Below are 18496 nucleotides of genomic sequence, written 5' to 3'. Positions count from 1 at the left end.
GCAGTAAACTCGAGTCTCCGCCCTCGACTCTTTCCCGTGCCGCTGCTGCCCAGCACAGGGGAGTTATGACTTGTAGCAGATTGCCTTTCACTCGCTAGCCACTGCCCAAGCAAGGAATGGAATGGGTAGGCCTCTGCTCGATTCTCCCTCCCGTAGTCGAAACTGCCCACTGTTGGGTAGGGACTGTCTCTATATGTTGCCAACTTGTACTTCCCAAGCGCTTAGTACAGTGCTCTGCACACAGTAAGCGCTCAATAAATATGATTGATTGCTAGGGTACTGGAAACTCTCCAGGTGCGACCCTGAGAGGGGCTTTGGCATATACCGTAGCAGAATAATGTGCTTAGAAAAGGACGAGGTTCCTGCTGCTGGCATCCACTTCGTTAGGATACCGCCTTGGTGAAGACCCAAAATGGAGAATTCAATAATTTTTTTTTTAACCTCAAAGTGAAGTTATAAAGTGAAATTGGTAAAGTGCCATATTTTTGTGAATACTCCAAAATGGACCGCGTAGACTTTAGATCTAGAGAACTAGAGAAAGTAAGCCCACGTTTTGCATGGAAGTAATGATGTGGAAGTTTAACTGTAGGTGTAGAAATCCTAATTATGTTTAACTTTGGTCCTGTGCCTGCGGCTTGCCAAAAACTTGGGCTATTTCTCACCCTGCTAAATGGCATTTGAGTTGCTAAGTAAAGTTTTCCTCCCTTCGTGACACGTCCAAATAGCTGGGACCGTTTGACCGAATGTCCCTTGTTTTTGGCAATATAAAGCCGGGCTCGGTGATGTCTTATTTGGGAACATTGGCCAGGGAAGTGTATTTAGTGGCCGAAGTTAGTGGCATTGCAGCCGTATGCCTTGCCGGCCCCCACAGTGGCTGAATTAGGTTTCTGAGAAGCCTCTGGTCCTCCCCAAATGCTGTAGTCTGATGAGGAGGTGACGGCACAGATTGGGCCGCGGCATTTCTGGATAATGGGATGCAGTGTGTAACTGCCTCGAGCTCTGTAAATACCGAGTAATTAAATACGCTAGCTTGTTTGGGTGAAATGAGCACGAAAAACGTTTTATCACGGGCTTTTGATTCTTTCTGTTGCAATAAAAATTCTACTTGGTGACCCTATTTTATCGCTTTGATTTTGAAGAACCGGTGTGCTGACACTCTCCGAGATCCTGCGTCATTCCTTGAGAGCTCAGAGACTGTCGGGGGGGACGCTGATGATGGATGCATCTCTTTCCTAATATTGCCCATAACTGTGTGCCTGTTCACTGACGATATTCATGGTTTGTTTTTGTTTTTACAGGCCCTGGGCTGCTTGTTGTATAAACTGTGCTTCTTCACTCTTCCTTTCGGAGAGAGTCAGGTTGCTATTTGTGATGGAAGCTTTACCATCCCAGACAATTCCCGTTACTCCCATCACGTACACTGTCTAATAAGTAAGTATCTGCGTTGTTTCATGCAGGAATAATAGTTGAATACTTTTAAGATGTGGTGGAAAAAAACAACTTTCCGGTTTGCAAAGTCCCTAAGAAACTAGTCTCCACACAGTATTAGAAGAATAGCATTTAGTGAGCGCGTATGGGGCACTGTACCAGACACTTGGGAATTATAGAAGAAAGAAGTGCCACTTTCCATGTCTACAGGGAACTTACATTCCGAGAGGGGAGACAAACCTAAGTTCTATCCTGAAAAGAAGCCAAATGACAGCTAGCAGGAGCAACAAAGGGTGCCGTCACCCATCCGGGATGTTTTTATTGGGCTGGAGAACTACTGTGGGAAGGGAAAAACAGCTGGTTTGCTAATGACTAAGCAGTATTTCAAGGAGTAGCGGTTATCTCCCGATAAAAAAAACAATATTTAGGAACATAATGTTCAGCCTTAGTGGATCTTAAAAGACCACAAATTAAACAATAAACATTTCAGCTCTCAAGTGTTTGAATGTAAGTCGTTCCGAGCATCTTTGGCTGTTGGAAATTCACATGTGCCGAATTTCGTTTGCTTTTTTGGGATCAAAGCGAAGTGAGTCATGCATAGATTGCGGTTATTCTACCATCCTGTTTCGCAGCAAGACCGCTAAAGATCGACTAGTACTTGGAGGAAAGATGAAAAACCAACGAGCCCACGGAAAGGAGGATAGTCTGTGAAGTCTTGAGTTCCAGAGGTTTCTTTTGCGTCCTTCTCGCCATCCTGCCCTCCTCCTCAGCGGAGTAGGGGTATGATGTCTTTAGGCGCTGGGTTTCTGTTGAGGTAGCCATTTGTGTATCACAGATTAGCTTGACTTTGATTAGCAGTCTCTGACTCCTAAATGTGGATTTCCCCCTCCTCCTTCACCCCAGCTTTCCTGAGGTTCATTTGGGCCAGCTCCCCATCGCTTACCCCAACACGCGTTCTGATTTTTGACCGGCGGAGCGGGACCAGTGTGGTGATAAAAATGCCCCTTGGGGGGAAAAGGCTGAGAACTGGAGATTTTTTTTTCCTCCATTCTGTTCACTGCCATCGCCCGAGTGATTGGACACCCCTCGCTCAGCAGCGAGCAGCTGTGTTAAAGCCCTGGGTTGGACCGCCCTGTCTTGCAGCAGAGTCTTTAAGAAGGAGGGCATTGAGTTTGGTAGATTCAGCGTTTCCTACCTAAAATGTCTGGAGTTTTTGGCAGGGAGGATTTGACCTTGGATGGGAAGAGCTGAGCTGTATTATTATTATTAATAATCATATTTATTGAGCACTTACTGTGTGCGCTTGCTGAACTAGAATGGCACCAAGAGCAGTTAAGTGAAAACCTCCAGGACTGCAGTTACCCCAGTATCCTCTTCCCTATTCAGTAACACTTCTTCTGGATCGCTGATCCATCATCATCATAATAGTAATGGTATTTGTTAAGCACTTACTATGTGCCAGGCATTCTACTGTTATGTATTCCAAACCCACTGTTTTAAGCGCTGGAGAGGTTACAGGGTGATCAGGTTGTCCCACGGGGGCGGGGGGCTCCCAGTCTTAATCCCCATTTTACAGATGAGGTAACTGAGGCACAGAGAAGTTAAGTGACTTTGCCCAAAGTCACACAGCTGACAATTGGCAGAGCCGGGATTTGAACCCATGACCTCTGACTCTAAAGTCCGTGTTCTTGTCTCCCCCTTTTAGACTGTGAGCCCACTATTGGGTAGGGACTGTCTCTATATGTTGCCAGCTTGTACTTCCCAAGCGCTTAGTACAGTGCTCTGCACACAGTAAGCGCTCAATAAATACGATTGATGATGATGATGGTGACAATTGACGGAGCTGGGATTTGAACCCATGACCGCTGACTCCAAAGCCCGGGCTCTTTCCACCGAGCCACGCTAACCTTCAGTGAAATGGTCACATAGCGGTGCGGCCTAGTGGAAAGAACGTCTACCTGGGAGGCAGAGAACGTTGTTCTAAACCCTACTCCGCCGCTTGGCTGATCATCATCAATCGTATTTATTGAGTGCTTACTATGTGCAGAGCACTGTACTAAGCGCTTGGGAAGTACAAATTGGCAACATATAGAGACAGTCCCTACCCAACAGTGGGCTCACAGTCTGAAAGGGGGAGACAGAGAACAAAACCAAACATACTAACAAAATAAAATAAATAGATATGTACAAATAAAATAAATAAAGAGAGTAAAAAATATGTACAAACATATATACATATATACAGGTGCTGTGGGGAAGGGAAGGAGGTAAGATGGGGGGGATGGAGAGGGGGACGAGGGGGAGAGGAAGGAAGGGGCTCAGTCTGGGAAGGCTGATGTGTGAACTTGAGCAAGTCACTTCTCTGTGCCTCAGTTTCCTCATCTACGAAATGGGAATAGAGTACCTGTTCTCCCTCCTACTTGGATTATAAATACTTGGATTATAAATCCACGTTCAGCCCGATTATCTTGTGTTTACCCCAGCCCTTAGTACCATGCTTGGCACGTAATAAGCGCTTAACAGATATTACAGTTAAATAGGAAGCAGAGGGACAGCGGAGGATCAGGGGGCCTGGGTGTTCAAGAGCTAGCAATGTCCTTTGGTGGTGGAGTACCTGTTTCGAGGGTTGAGGAGCTAACTGCCGACAGGGACTACTTGGCGTAAAGCAAAGATGACCAAAGAGTGATTTTTATGGCCGCCCTGTCCTGCTTCCTTTGTTCTTCCCCCTTCCCAACCCTACTTATCATCATCATCAATCGTATTTATTGAGCGCTTACTATGTGCAGAGCACTGTACTAAGCGCTTGGGAAGTACAAATTGGCAACATAAAGAGACAGTCCCTACCCAGTAGTGGGCTTACAGTCTAAAAGAGGAAGTCTAAATAAACTACATATAATAATAATAATGATGGCATTTATTAAGCGCTTACTATGTGCAAAGCACTGTTCTAAGCGCTGGGGAGGTTACAAGGTGATCAGGTTGTCCCTCGTGGGGCTCACAGATTTAATCCCCATTTTACAGATGAGGGAACTGAGGCCTGGAGAAGTTAAGTGACTTGCCCAAAGTCACACAGCTGACAGTTGGTGGAGCCGGGATTTGAACCCATGACCTCTGACTCCAAAGCCCGTGCTCTTTCCTACTGAGCCATGCTGCTTCTCTTATATACTACTTATACTACTACATATACTACATATACTACATATACATATGTATACTACATATACATATACTACATATACTACTACATATACTACTTATATGTAGTTTATTTATATTAATGTCTGTCTCCCCACCTCTAGACTGTTAGCTTGTTTTCGGCAGGGAATCTGTCTGCTTATTGTTGTATTGTACTGTCGCTCAGAACAATACTCCGCACAGTTAGCGCTCACTAAAGACGATTGAATGAATGAATCAGAAGGATCAGAAAGGCGCTCTCTCTGGCCTATTTTTAGATGGTGCCATGTAAAGCGGGAACGGTTTCCTTTCATAGATATGGCTGTTCTGACTTATCACATTGCTTGGAGCCCATTACGTTTAATAGGATAATCTTCATGTTTTCGCAGTTTAAGTCTCTGGAGGTGGGTTTGCCTCAGGCAAATTGGCAGGAATGTCGGAACGATTGGGAAGCCGGGGGATGGCGTGAATGAAAATTATTTCATAGGGGAAAAAAAGAACAGCCTTAGAAGAAATGTTCTCACTTACATCCTGTTATTTTTTACAAGTAGTTCAGTTTAAATTAGGAGGTTGTAAGTGGTTTTTGGTTTGGTTTTTAAACTGAGGTCCAGTGAGTTAAGCCTACACCTGTTTGGTGTGATATTTGTGTTCTTATCGTTTTGGCCCGAGTTCACGTTTAAACCAGTAATCTAATCCAGCTGCTTCAACTCATCCTGCAGTTGCTTTTCTTCTTGGCATTTGCCTCTGTGCCAACACCACTTTCTGAGAAGATATCAGATTCGTACATAAACTAGTCGGTAATCCGCCTCGAACAAGGGTGCTTTCTAGATGTTCTGTTGGTGTACTTCAGATATTTGATGAAGACTTAAATTAAGTGCCCGTCATCTGTCCTTTCGGTGCCGTGACATAACACCGGTACTTAAGCAGAAATGCCTTCTGCGTGGACATTCCTTAGCATTTTCATTATAATAAGTTCATCTGCACAGTCTCCCAGGCTGGAAATTGTCTTATTGAAAGCCCTCCGGTGATTGATAGGTAATCATTGAACTCTACCTTGCTGCCGGAGACCTAGAAACATGAGCTACTTGGAGCCAGTGGGAAGGGGGAAAGCGGGACATTGGCGTCCGGGTCCTTCCCACGTGACAGAGATGGGGCCCTTTCTGGGGTGGTCCCGCTTTCCCCCCAGTTTGGAGAAGAGGGAGAAAATAATCCCTAAAAAGTACTGGCCCTGGTGCCATCTTGTAGGCCAGCTGCTGTTAGTCAGCCATCTTAGAAAGAAAACACTGTAGAAATCTCTGACACTTGTTCCCGGGAACGTTTATCCATTAGGAAACAGCGATTATTTTGAGCAGCGAGCTGATCAGACGTGACGTTGTCACAGCATTATTGAGTGGGTCTCTGTAGCCAAACGAATCTACCGTGGAGGAAGTGGGTCCTGGTTATGTCTCCTCTTAAACTGGCAAACTGCTTCAAGAATGGTGGGAGGCTGCCGACGGTTTTGCAACCGAGGCGTCTCTTGTGAAAATACGGTTCGTTCACGAGAGGATTCAGCGATTGCACGATGATGCTGTGCTTTGCTCTAATACTGTTCCCTCCGGTATCGTTATCCGTGCCTACACCCAATAATGATGAAGATGATGGTGTTTAATTGCTTACTATGTGCCATACACTGTTCTAAGCCCTAGGGTAGATACAAAGTAATTAGGTTGTCCCATGTGGAGTTCATAGCCATTTTCTGGATGAGGGAACTGAGGCACAGAGAAGTTAAATGACTTGCCCAAAGTCATTCATTCATATTGCGCGCTTACTGTGTGCAGAGCACTGTACTAAGCATTTGGGAAGTACAAGTTGGCAACGTATAGAGACGGTCCCTACCCAACAATGGGCTCACAGTCTAGAAGGGGAGACAGAGAACAAAAAAAAACTTGTGGACAGGTGTCGTCATGCCAATTTGTACTTCCCAAGCACTTAGTACAGTGCTGTGCACACAGTAAGCGCTAAATAAATATGATTGAATGAGTGAATGAATGAATCACAATAAATAGAAATAAAGCTAGATGCGTATCATTAACAAAGTAAATAGAATAGTAAATATGGACAAGTAAAATAGTGATAAATCTGAACAAACATATATACAGGTGCTGTGGGGAGGGGAAGGAGGTAGGGCCGGGGGGATGGGGAGGGGGAGAGGGAAAAGGGGACTCAGTGTGGGAAGGCCTCCTGGAGGAGGTGAGCTCTCAGTAGGGCTTTGAAGGGAGGAAGAGAGCTAGCTTGGCGGATATGCGGAGGGAGGGCATTCCAGGCGAGGGGGAGGACGTGGGCTGGGGGTCGATGGCGGGACAGGCGAGAACGAGGTACGGTGAGGAGGTTAGCGGTGGCAGAGGAGCAGAGGATGCGGCCTGGGCTGGAGAAGGAGAGAAGGGAGGTGAGGTAGGAGGGGGTGGCGGAGCCAGGGTTAGAACCCACGACCGGGCTCTTTCCACTACGCCACACTGCTTCTCACTAATTCATTCATTCAGTCGTATTTATTGAGCGCTTACTGTGTGCAGAGCACTGTACTAAGCGCTTGGGAAGTCCAAGTTGGCTACATAACCAGACCAGAATGTGCCGCTCCAAACCAGAGCAATCTCTGGCCTCCAGGTTAGCTTATCCAGGACTCTGATTCCTGGGCCAGGCTTAATCCCCATTTTACAGATGAGGGACTGAGGCATAAAGAAGTGAAGTGATTTGCCCACGGTCACCCACGCTGCTTCTAATGCTGCCCCAATGTGCTGCGGGCAGGGCGTGCTTTTATGAGGGTGTAGACTGAGCCACCGAGGAGGCAAGCACAAGCACATTATCTCAAGTGATTTCAATGCCAGTTGATTTTGACTCTGAGACCTGGCCTTCCACCTTTGCAAGCCCCCGCTGTAGATAGGGCGAGCACAGAATGCACTCTTTTCAACATCTTCAAGCAATCAGCCGATGATCTGAAAACCCTGAGTTCCAGCTGGCAGCCACCACATCCACGTTCCCGACGCCCTGACGGATTACATCATTGTTCGGCCCCATGTCCGGCAGGATGTTTTGGTCACAAGCTCAAAGAGAGGAATCATCTGCATTGCCCGACTACTGTCTTGTCGCCAGGTCACCGAAATGGTGCCGAGGCGCCATCCATTCAGTTGTATTCATTGAGCGCTTACTGTGTGCAGAGCACTGTGCTAAGCGCTTGGGAAGTACAAGTCGGCAACATATAGAGACGGTCCCTACCACCCAGCAAACCACCGAAAAAGCTCAATAAGTCAGCACGGCCTAGCTACAGACTCGTGGGCCCCCTGTGTCCTTCTGGGTCAGTGACAATGGCCCCCACATCTCTGAAGGTGGTCCCTTCCCTGATCATATATGCTTTTTTTTTGTCCCCTGCATCATTCCTAACTCCGTGCTGAGGGAGATGGGAATCATGTTCTCGAAGGAGGTGGTGAATTTTGAAGGAAGGGTCTCCCTCTTACCTTTTATCATTAATAGCATTTATTAAACCACTGCTGAGCGCAGAGCACCTGAACTTGGTCCTCTGTTGCAAATAATAACTAAGGGATACGGACCCTGGGTGTACCCCTCTTCATAAGAGACCTTTCATTTCTCCACTCCTAATTGTGTTTCAGCCTGCTGAACTCCTCAGATTGGACCCCCTCTCTAGACTGTGAGCTTGTTGTGGGTAGTGATTGTCACTCTTTACTTTCCCAAGGGCTTAGTACATCATCATCATCAATCGTATTTATTGAGCGCTTACTATGTGCAGAGCACTGCACTAAGCGCTTGGGAAGTACAAATTGGCAACATATAGAGACAGTCCCTACCCAACAGTGGGCTCACAGTCTAAAAGACAGTGCTCTGCACACAGTAAGGGCTTAATAAAAACGATTGAATGAATTGAATGAGTGACCATGCTGATTTTCACTTGGGTCTGTTTTATGCAGTCAACCTATGACCTGATAATAACATTTTAAAGGAGGGGAGGGTGTGTCTGACCTATTAAATACAGTTGTAATTGAGGGAAAGGTGTGCATCCTTTGATTTTGGGGGACTTGAGGACTTGGTTGAACTGGTGTCTAACAAAGAATTCAGCCATCTGAGAGCAGGAAGGTGCCATTTCAGGTGCGGAGTTTATTCAGTCGTATTTATTGAGCGCTTACTGTGTGCAGGGCGCTGTACTAAGCGCTAGGGAAGTACAAATCGGCAACCTATAGAGATTCATTCATTCAGTCGTATTTATTGAGTGCTTACTGTGTGCAGAGCACTGTACTAAGCGCTTGGGAAGTACAAGTTGGCAACATAGAGACGGTCCCTACCCAACAGCGGGCTCACAGTCTAGAAGCGGGAGACAAACAACAAAACATATTAACAAAATAAAATAAATAGAATAAATATGTACAAGTAAAATAGAGTAATAAGTATGTACAAACATATATACATATATACAGGTGCTGTGGGGAGGGGAAGGAGGTAAGGCGGCGGGGATGAGGAGGTCCCGACCCAACGACGGGCTCACAGTCTAAAACGGGGGAGATAGACATCAAAACAAGTAAGTGGGCATCAGTAGCATCAATATAAATAAATAGAATTAGAGATATATATACACATCAAAACAAGTAAACAGGCATTAATATAAATAAATAGAATTATAGCTACGTACATAAATACTCAAGTGCTGTGGGATGTGGAGGGTGGTAGAGCGAAGGGAGCGGGAGTGATGATTTCTGGTACCTTTTCTTCGTAATTGGGCAGTTTCCCTTTGGATATGGTGATGCTATCCATTCAGCCAAAGTTCTCCTCTTTGCAAATCTTTAGCAAGGTTGTCCAACACTGCTTAATATTTTCGTCTGAGATTACGGGCTGCAGCAGTGAGCACCTGAAAATCCTCCTCAGAATGGTGCAGCCAACATTTTTCTGTCCTGGCTGGAGTAATACATTGCCTTGGAAGGGAAGCATTCTGCGCGGTTTTAGGCACTTAGTACCAACAGAATCAGCGCCTAGGTTTTCCAGTCAGTAACACTCCACTACTGAGAGGGCTTCTTTAGTCAGACAAGGGTGGGTAGGAGGAGAGGGATTTTTTCCAACTGTTAGAGAAATGCAAAACGACCATATTTTGAACTGTACATAATTTAGCATGAATTGGAGCAGAAAGGATGGCTACATTTTTCTTTGTTCTGTGTCACTGAATATCTTCTGCTTTCAGCCCAGTAAGTTTTTTGATCAGTTGGGTCACTCTTTCAGGATATATGCTTGAACCTGACGAAGAACAGAGACCTGATATCTTCCAAGTGTCCTACTTTGCTTTTAAAATTGCCAAAAAGGATTGTCCAGTCTCCAACATCAACGTAAGTAGAATATAAGTGTGAAATACTTCTCATGATACGGTGAGCAGTGGGTATTTTCAGTTGGTTCGCCGTGGGTACTCAAGATAGTGTCAAATACATGGGAAGCTTTGTCCCTCATTCATTTATTCATTCAGTCATATTTATTGAGTGCTTACTGTGTGCAGAGTACTGTACTAAGTGCTTGGGAAGTCCAAGTTGGCAACATAGAGACGGTCCCTACCCAACAGCGGGCTCACAGCCTAGAAGGGAGAGACAGACAACAAAACAAAACATATTAACAAAATGAACTAGAGTGAATATGTACAAGTAAAATAATAGAGTAATATGTACAAACATATATATACACACACACATATATATGTATATATATATATATATATATATATACAGGTGCTGTGGGGAGGGGAAGGAGGTAAGGCGACGGGGTGGAGGGGGCTCAGTCTGGGAAGGCCTCCTGGAGGAGGTGAGCTCTCAGTGGGGATTTGAAGAGGAAGCTCGTTTCTGCTTTGTTGTCTCTGTGGTCTGATCCACCTTAGATGATCTATAAGTAAATAAAAAAAAAGGTGCTCTCTCCCAAGCAGTCATAGTATTGCTTGCCATTTAATAATAATAATGATGGCATTTATTAAGGGCTTACTATGGGCAAAGCACTGTTCTAAGCGCTGGGATGGTTACAAGGTGATCAGGTTGTCCCACGGGGGGGCTCACAGTCTTCATCCCCATTTTACAGATGAGGGAACTGAGGTACAGAGAAGTGAAGTGACTTGCCCAAATCTTGGCAGAGCTGGAATTTGAACCCGTGACCCCTCTCTCCAAATCCCGTGCTTTTTCCACTGAGCCACGCTGCTTCTCTTGGAACCTTTTTATCTGCTGAAACTTCAAGCAGCTTTGCAGAAGATGGAGTCTCGTGGCCACTTGTGTTGTCTAGGACCAAGCTTTCGGCTAATACTACTGCCTTGCTTTTGTAATCAGAGATTTTTTTTGGCTGGCGTTCTAGCGGTGCACATGAATCGGACTGCACGAGCCACTACATGACCTCAGAGTAAGGCGTTACCTGACGGGGGGGAACCAGATAAAACCAGCTTCATAACATTTGGCAGGCCTCTGACCTGCTGGGGATGGTTTGACTCAATCTCCCTGGGGCCCCGGTTCTAATCCTAACTCTGCCACATGTCTGCTGTGTGACCCTGAGCGAGTCCCTTCACCTCTCTGGGCCCCAATTACCTCATCTGGAAAATGGGGATTAGGGCTTATAGTCCAACCCAGTTCATTCATTCATTCAGTCGTATTTATTGAGCGCCTACTGTGTGCAGAGCACTCTACCAAGAGCTTGGGAAGTACAAGTCGGCAACATATAGAAACGGTCCCTACCCAACAGCGGGCTCACAGTCTAGAAGGGGGAGACAGACAACAGAACAAAACATGTGGACGGGTGTCAAGTTTTCAGAACAAATAGAATTAAAGCTAAATGCACACATCATTAATAAAATAAATAGAATAGTAAGTATGGACAAGTAAAATAACTAGATTAATAAATCTGTACAAACATATATACAGGTGCTGTGGGGAGGGGAAGAAGGTGGAATGGGGAGGAGGAGAGGAAAAAGGGGGCTCAGTCTGGGGCAGTCTGAAACAATTACCTTGTTTCTACCCCAGCGCTTAGTACAGTACTCGGCACATAGTAAGCACTTAAATACCACAGTTATCCTTGTTATTACGTGGCTCAGTGGAAAGAGCACGGGCATTGGAGTCAGAGGGCGTGGGTTCGAATTCCGGCTCTGCCAATTGTCAGCTGTGTGACTTTGGGTCAGTCACTTCACTTCTCTGGACCTCAGTTCCCTCATCTGTAAGATGGGGATTAAGACTGTGAGCCCCCCGAGGGACAACCTATCACCTTGTAACCTCCCCAGCGCTTAGAACAGTGCTTTGTACATAGTAAGTGCTTAATAAATGCCATCATTATTATTATTGGTGCGTGGGGGTTGATAATCTCGGGAGGAAACCACGATCTGATGCGGGGTCCGTTCCCTGGGTCCAGCTCCTTGTCTGTGGCGCATCCTCCTTGAAAGACCTGTTTTTTCACTTGAAACTCTACCCCAACTATTCGAGTCTTTGCTGCAAGCGAACCACTGCATTTCCATGTAGTCGGGATTAATAAAGGCGCCATAATAGGCATGGTGAAGAAAGCCAAGTATCATTTTCTAGTTGGTAAATATCTTTTGGGCAGTAATTTCTGTAGTTAAAATGCATGAAAAATTCATTTCAATGTTTTTCTACCCCCTCCCCGACGCTCGAAGAATTCTTCTGTCCCTTCAGCTCTTCCTGAACCCATGACCGTAAGTGAGGCAGCTGCTAAAAAAAGCCAAATAAAAGCCAGGTAAGTTGGATTTATACCCCGTGGAGTCCGTCAAGTGATTGCTTCTTCCGTTGGGGTGGGAGGGCAGTCGTTGTAGGGAGAGGCAGAAGAGGAGAGGCCAAGGTGCACTTCATTAAGTTCTTAATATTTATCTTTAATTGGGATGTCAAGTTTCACCAAAAGTCCTTTTTTTAATGGAAGCATGTGCGAGTGGTAAACTAGCAAATCCAGTGCATGTTGATATCAGAGGCTGTGTCCCCGATGAGGTTATTAATCCCTGAAACAAAGAAGTCCTTACTTTACAGGTGCACTTACAATGAACCCTTTAAAAAGTTTTTGGACAGTTGCACCGGTTTGATAACTACCTTTCCTCTTTCTTTTTTAAAAAAAAGAGGGCTTTGCTTTCATATCTTCGAACAAATAGTATTTCATTTTAATTATTTGATCGTTCTGTGTTATCCATTCTATTTTTTGATTTCAGTAGTCTTCTACTGAAACGCCTCACTGCCATCAGCACTTAGAACAGTGCTTTGCACATAGTAAGCGCTTATTAAATGCCATTATTATTATTATCTTAAAGGCCACTATGTAGCCCATCATCATGGGGTTAGGAGTCTTCTAAAGGTTTAGAACTTCGTCTGCTAATGATCTTTCAAGTATTTTGTTGTCAGCTGGAATTGAAAGTTTGTCACTCAGAAATGAATATATCTTGGCAAGGTATATGAGGAGCCCCATAGACGGTGTCTTGGTGGAATCGGTATTTCTTTTTGCGAGCAGGTGAAATCCCATTCATTCACAGGGGTGATTCAAGTGACTCTGAGTTACCTGCCTCAACCAGCCAGTGTTTATTTTCAAGGGGTGTAAATGATCTTTGCACGGAAACATGTCAAAGGTTTGAAATTGGGGAAGGAAACCTTTGCTACATTAGTCACGTAGATCATTTTCAACGCCGAAGTGAGTCACATCAAGTCTCCGAGAGCAAGGATTTTAAACAGTTGCCAGGCAGAATGTCATTCAAGTTCACCAGACTTTGTCACAACTTCTTTTTACATTCGAATTTAACATCCTTATCTTAGAACTGGATATAATTAGAAACAAAACAATTTATGCTTTTAAAAGCGTCATTTTTTTCTGAGGTTCATACACCAGGAAGATATTAGTTTCAGGTGAATCAGGTGGATAATAGAGCCTATTGTAGAGAAGCAGCGTAGCTCAGTGGAAGGAGTAGGGCTTGGGAGTCAGAGGTCATGGGTTCAAGTCCCGGCTCCTCCAGTTGTCAGCTTTGTGACCTTGGGCAAGTCACTTCACTTCTAACTTCACTCAGCCTTAGTTCCCTCATCTGTAAAATGGGGGTGAAGACTGTGAGCCCCCCGTTGGACAACCTGATCACCTTGTAACCTCCCCAGTGCTAGAACAGTGATTTGCACATAGTAAGCGCTTAATAAATGCCATTATTATTATTATTATAGAGTATATTGTAGAGAAGCAGTGTGGCTCAGTGGAAGGAGTAGGGCTTGGGAGTCAGAGGTCATGGGTTCAAGTCCCGGCTCCACCAGTTGTCAGCTGTGTGACCACGGGCAAGTCATTTAACTTCTCTGGGCTTGTTACCTCATCTGTAAAATGGGGGTGAAGACTGTGAGCCCCCCCGTGGGACAACCTGATCACCTTGTAACCTCCCCAGCGCTTAGAACAGTGCTTTGCACGTAGTAAGCGCTTAATAAATGCCACTATTATTATTATATTGTATTGGGTTCTTGATTGTTTTTTTTTATTTGTGGTGCCATCTTAAGCAGAAATATTGACACATTTTGACAGAATATTTATGTATTTCTAGTAATTTTTCACTTACGCAAAGTCGTCAAAGGGCTCCCTCTCATGGCATTCCGGGAGAATTCTGGATTTGGCTAATTTTATTGTAGCTTTTTTTTTTACAAGTGGTTTTAAGGGTTCCTATCCATGGGTTTAGACTTGGGAATTTTGATGGCAAAGAGGTTTGTTTTTATTATGTGTCATCATCATCAATCGTATTTATTGAGCGCTTACTGTGTGCAGAGCACCGTACTAAGCGCTTGGGAAGTACAAGTTGGCAACATATAGAGACAGTCCCTACCCAACAGTGAATGCTTCCAGTTGCTTAAGTGATGCAGAAGGGAGAGAGAGAGTTGGGAACCCAAGATCTTTTTCCTGCTAGCTTCTGGAGCGAAAATACTTGTGCCTTGCGGGGGTCTGCAGAGGGGGTGGTTTCTAAAGGTGGAGATAATAATAATAATAATAATAGCATTTATTAAGCACTTACTATGTGCAAAGCACTATTCTAAGCGCTGGGGAGGTTACAAGGCGATCAGGTTGGCCCTCCTGGGGCTCACAGTCTTCATCCCCATTTTCCAGATGAGGTAACTGAGGCCCAGAGAAGTGACTTGTCCAAAGTCACACAGCTGACAAGCGGCGGAGCGGGGATTTGAACCCACGACCTCTGAGTCCAAAGCCCGGGCTCCTTCCACTGAGCCACGCTGCCTCTCCAGATGTAGGCTCTGTTTTGACTGCCCTGTCCTGTCTTCCTGTGTTTCTGAGATAAGTGGCCGTAGAAATACCAAAGCGCCTCCCTCTACGCCGAACCCCACATCCCTCCGGTGACTACCCAAGAGTGGGCCAGGAGCAGCGTGGGCTAGTGGAAACAGCAGGGGCCTAGGAGTTAGAGAACCTGGATTTTAAGCCCAGCCCACGGCAAGCAATTCACTTTTCGGTGCCCCATGGAGTAACGGAGAGGGCATAGACCTGAATCAGAAGGTCATGAGTTCTAATCTCGGCTCTGCCACTTGTCTGCTGTGTGGCTTGCCCAAGGTCACTTCACTTCTCTGTGCCTCAGTAACCTCATCTGGAAAATGGGGCTGGAAACTGTGAGCCCCATGAGGGACAAGGGACTGTGTCCAACCTGATTTGCTTATATTCACACCAGTGCTTAATACAGTGCCTGGCACATTGTAAGCACTTAACAAATGCCATTAATAATAATAATAATAATGATGATGATGATGATGGCATTTATTAAGCGCTTACTATGTGCAAAGCATTCATTCAGTTGTATTTATTGAGCGCTTACTGTGTGCAGAGCACTGTACTAAGCAATTGGGAAGTACAAATCGGCAACATGTAGAGACGGTCCCTACCCAACAGCGGGCTTACAGTCTAGAAAGCATCATCATCATCATCATCATCAATCGTATTTATTGAGCGCTTACTATGTGCAGAGCACTGTACTAAGCGCTTGGGAAGTACAAATTGTACAAATTTGTACAAATTGTACAAATTGTTGGGAAGTACAAAGTACTGTTCTAAGCACTGGGGAGGTTACAAGGGGATCAGGTGGTCCCACGGGGGACTCACAGTCTTCATCCCCATTTTACAGATGAGGGAACTGAGGCACAGAGAAGTGAAGTGACTTGCCCGAAGTCACACAGCTGACAATTGGCGGAGCAGGGATTTGAACCCACGACCTCTGACTCCAAAGCCCGGGCTCTTTCCACTGAGCCACGCTGCTTCTCGATGCTTCTAATTATTATTATTATTATTACTATTATTATTAACAAAAATGATAATAATGGAGTTTCATTCCCTGTACTCCCTCCATGAGCCCCATGTGGGACAGGGACTGTGTCCAGTTTGAATAATTTGTATCTACGTTAATGCCTCGAACAGTTCTTGACACAAAGTAAGTACTTAAATACCATTATTAGTATTATCCGTTGTTGGTCAGATCTTCTGGGGGGATCTTCACCTTCGATAGGTAGCAAAACTGGGACTTTAATATTTAAGTCTTGTAGCCCCAAGATTGTATCGGGCAGAGAAGGAGAGGCTTCCTATCCCGTCCCTTAACTGGGGACTGAGAACCTCCCTGAGCTCCGTCTGGGGCAGGCGAGGGGAACTCTGCTCACCATGTTTTCTTCAGCTGTGGGATCATTCGTTGTGTTGAGCCCTGGTTATCAATTCATCAGTGGTATTGATTGAGCGCTAACTGTATGCAGTGTGCTAGCAGCCACTCATTCATTCAGTTGTATTGAGCACTTACTGTGTGCAGAGCACTGTACTAAGCGTTTGGGAAGTACAAGAAGAAGAAGCAGCGGGGCTCAGTGGAAAGAGCCCGGGTTTGGAGTCTGACGTCATCAATCAATCAATCGTATTTATTGAGCGCTTACTGTGTGCAGAGCACTGTACTAAGCGCTTGGGAAGTACAAGTAGAAGAAGAAGCAGCGGGGCTCAGTGGAAAGAGCCCGGGTTTGGAGTCTGACGTCATCAATCAATCAATCGTATTTATTGAGCGCTTACTGTGTGCAGAGCACTGTACTAAGCGCTTGGGAAGTACAAGTCGGCAACACATAGAGACAGTCCCTACCCAACAGCGGGCTCACAGTCTAGAAGGGGGAGACAGAGAACAAAACCAAACATACTAACAAAATAAAATAAATAGAATAGCTATGTACAAGTAAGATAAATAAATAAATAAGTAGAGTAATAAATATGTACAAACATATATACAGGTCATGGGGCATGGGTTCAGATCCCGGCCCCGCCAGTTGTCATTCCTGTGACTTTGGGCAAGTCACTTAACATCTCTGGGCCTCAGTGACCTCATCTGTAAAATGGGGATGAAGACTGGGAGCCCCCCGTGGGACAACCTGATCACCTTGTAACCTCCCCAGCGCTTAGAACAGTGCTTTGCACATAGTAAGTGCTTAATAAATGCCGTTGTTATCATTATTATTATTAATACAAGCTGGCAACATATAGAGACGGTCCCTACCCAACAGCGGGCGCACAGTCTAGAAGGGGGAGACAGACAACAACGCAACTCATGTAGACAGGTGTCAAAATCGTCAGAACAAATGGAATTAAAAGTAGCACTCTGGAAAGTACAGTACAGAAGAGTTGGTGTCCATGATCGTTGCCCACACGGAGTGTAGTGTAGCGGGAACTCCCTTGGCAGCGGTCCAACTGAATGGATCATCCGACATGAAATCTCTTTTCTGTGTTTCAGAATCACAGATACCATTGGACCAACAGAAACCTCAATCGCACCAAGACAGAGACCAAAGGCCAATTCCAGTTCTGCCGCTCCCGGTGTGCTGACAATCCAGAGCTCGGCAACCCCTGTCAAAGTACCTGTTCCTGGTGAGCTCGGTAACCAGAGACAGAAAGGTAACGGACCTCTTCCTTTCTCTTCGGAGAGCGGGATGATTTCACCACCTAAACTGACAGTGGGGTGAACGGTCCGTCCGCCAGATCCCTGAAATGGTGATTTTTAGGCTAATTCGGCCTTGAGAAAGTAGCCTGCCCATTAACACGCTCCTCTTCTCAGAACCGGGGGACTTTGGAGGTCGTGGTTACCACTCCAGCGGCAGTCAGTGAATCAGTCATATTTATCGAGTCCCTGAGGTTGCACAGCAAGTCAGCGGCGGAGCCAGGGTTCGAAGCCAGGTGCTCTCACATCCAGGCCCTTGTTCTCACCACTAGGCTGTTCTACGAACAGCGCTTTGCACATAGTAAATGCTTAATAAATGCCATCGTTATTATTATTCTTATTACTTCCATGGGTGGTTCGCAAATTCTAATCTCCTTAGTTTCCTTCCTCCTTTAAATTCTCCATTCCCCACCCTCTGGGCAGAAGAGATGAGTCAAACAGCCGTGTATCATTCATTCAGTCATTCATTCAGTAGTATTTATTGAGCGCTTACTGGGCACAGAGCACCATACTAAGCACTTGGGAAGTACAAGTTGGCGACATATAGAGACGGTCCCTACCCAACAATGGGCTCACAGTCTAGAAGGGGAAGACAGACACCAAAACAAAACATGTGGAGAGGTGTCAAGTCGTCAGAATAAATAGAAGTAAAGCTAGATGCACATCATTAACAAAATAAATAGGATTCTATATATGTACAAGTCAAATAGGGTAATAAATCTGTCCAAACATATATACAGGTGCTGTGGGGAGGGGAAGGAGGTAGGGCCGGGGGGATGGGGAGGGGGAGAGGAACGAGGGGGCTCAGTCTGGGAAGGCCTCCTGGAGGAGGTGAGCTCTCAGTAGGATATATCGGAATCGGTTCCAGTTTGCTTACGATCCACTCGGACCGCAACCCCCTTGAGGGCAGAGATCCCGTGCACTTCGTCCTATTGCATTCCCCCC

General features: G+C 45.5%; 1 protein-coding gene across 1 annotated transcript in view; it reads left to right on the top strand.

Moving 5' to 3' along the window:
• Window positions 1–18496, top strand: part of BMP2K (BMP2 inducible kinase) — a 116584-nt gene that overhangs the window by 57843 nt on the left and 40245 nt on the right. The window contains 4 exon segments of the mRNA XM_038758913.1: window positions 1299–1431; window positions 9856–9959; window positions 12257–12336; window positions 17348–17508. Coding sequence (XP_038614841.1) covers window positions 1299–1431; window positions 9856–9959; window positions 12257–12336; window positions 17348–17508 — 478 coding nt within the window.

Source organism: Tachyglossus aculeatus, chromosome 17, assembly GCF_015852505.1.
Source record: "Tachyglossus aculeatus isolate mTacAcu1 chromosome 17, mTacAcu1.pri, whole genome shotgun sequence".
NCBI classification, from domain to species: Eukaryota; Metazoa; Chordata; class Mammalia; order Monotremata; family Tachyglossidae; genus Tachyglossus; species Tachyglossus aculeatus.
This window is presented reverse-complemented; position numbering and strand designations above follow the sequence as displayed.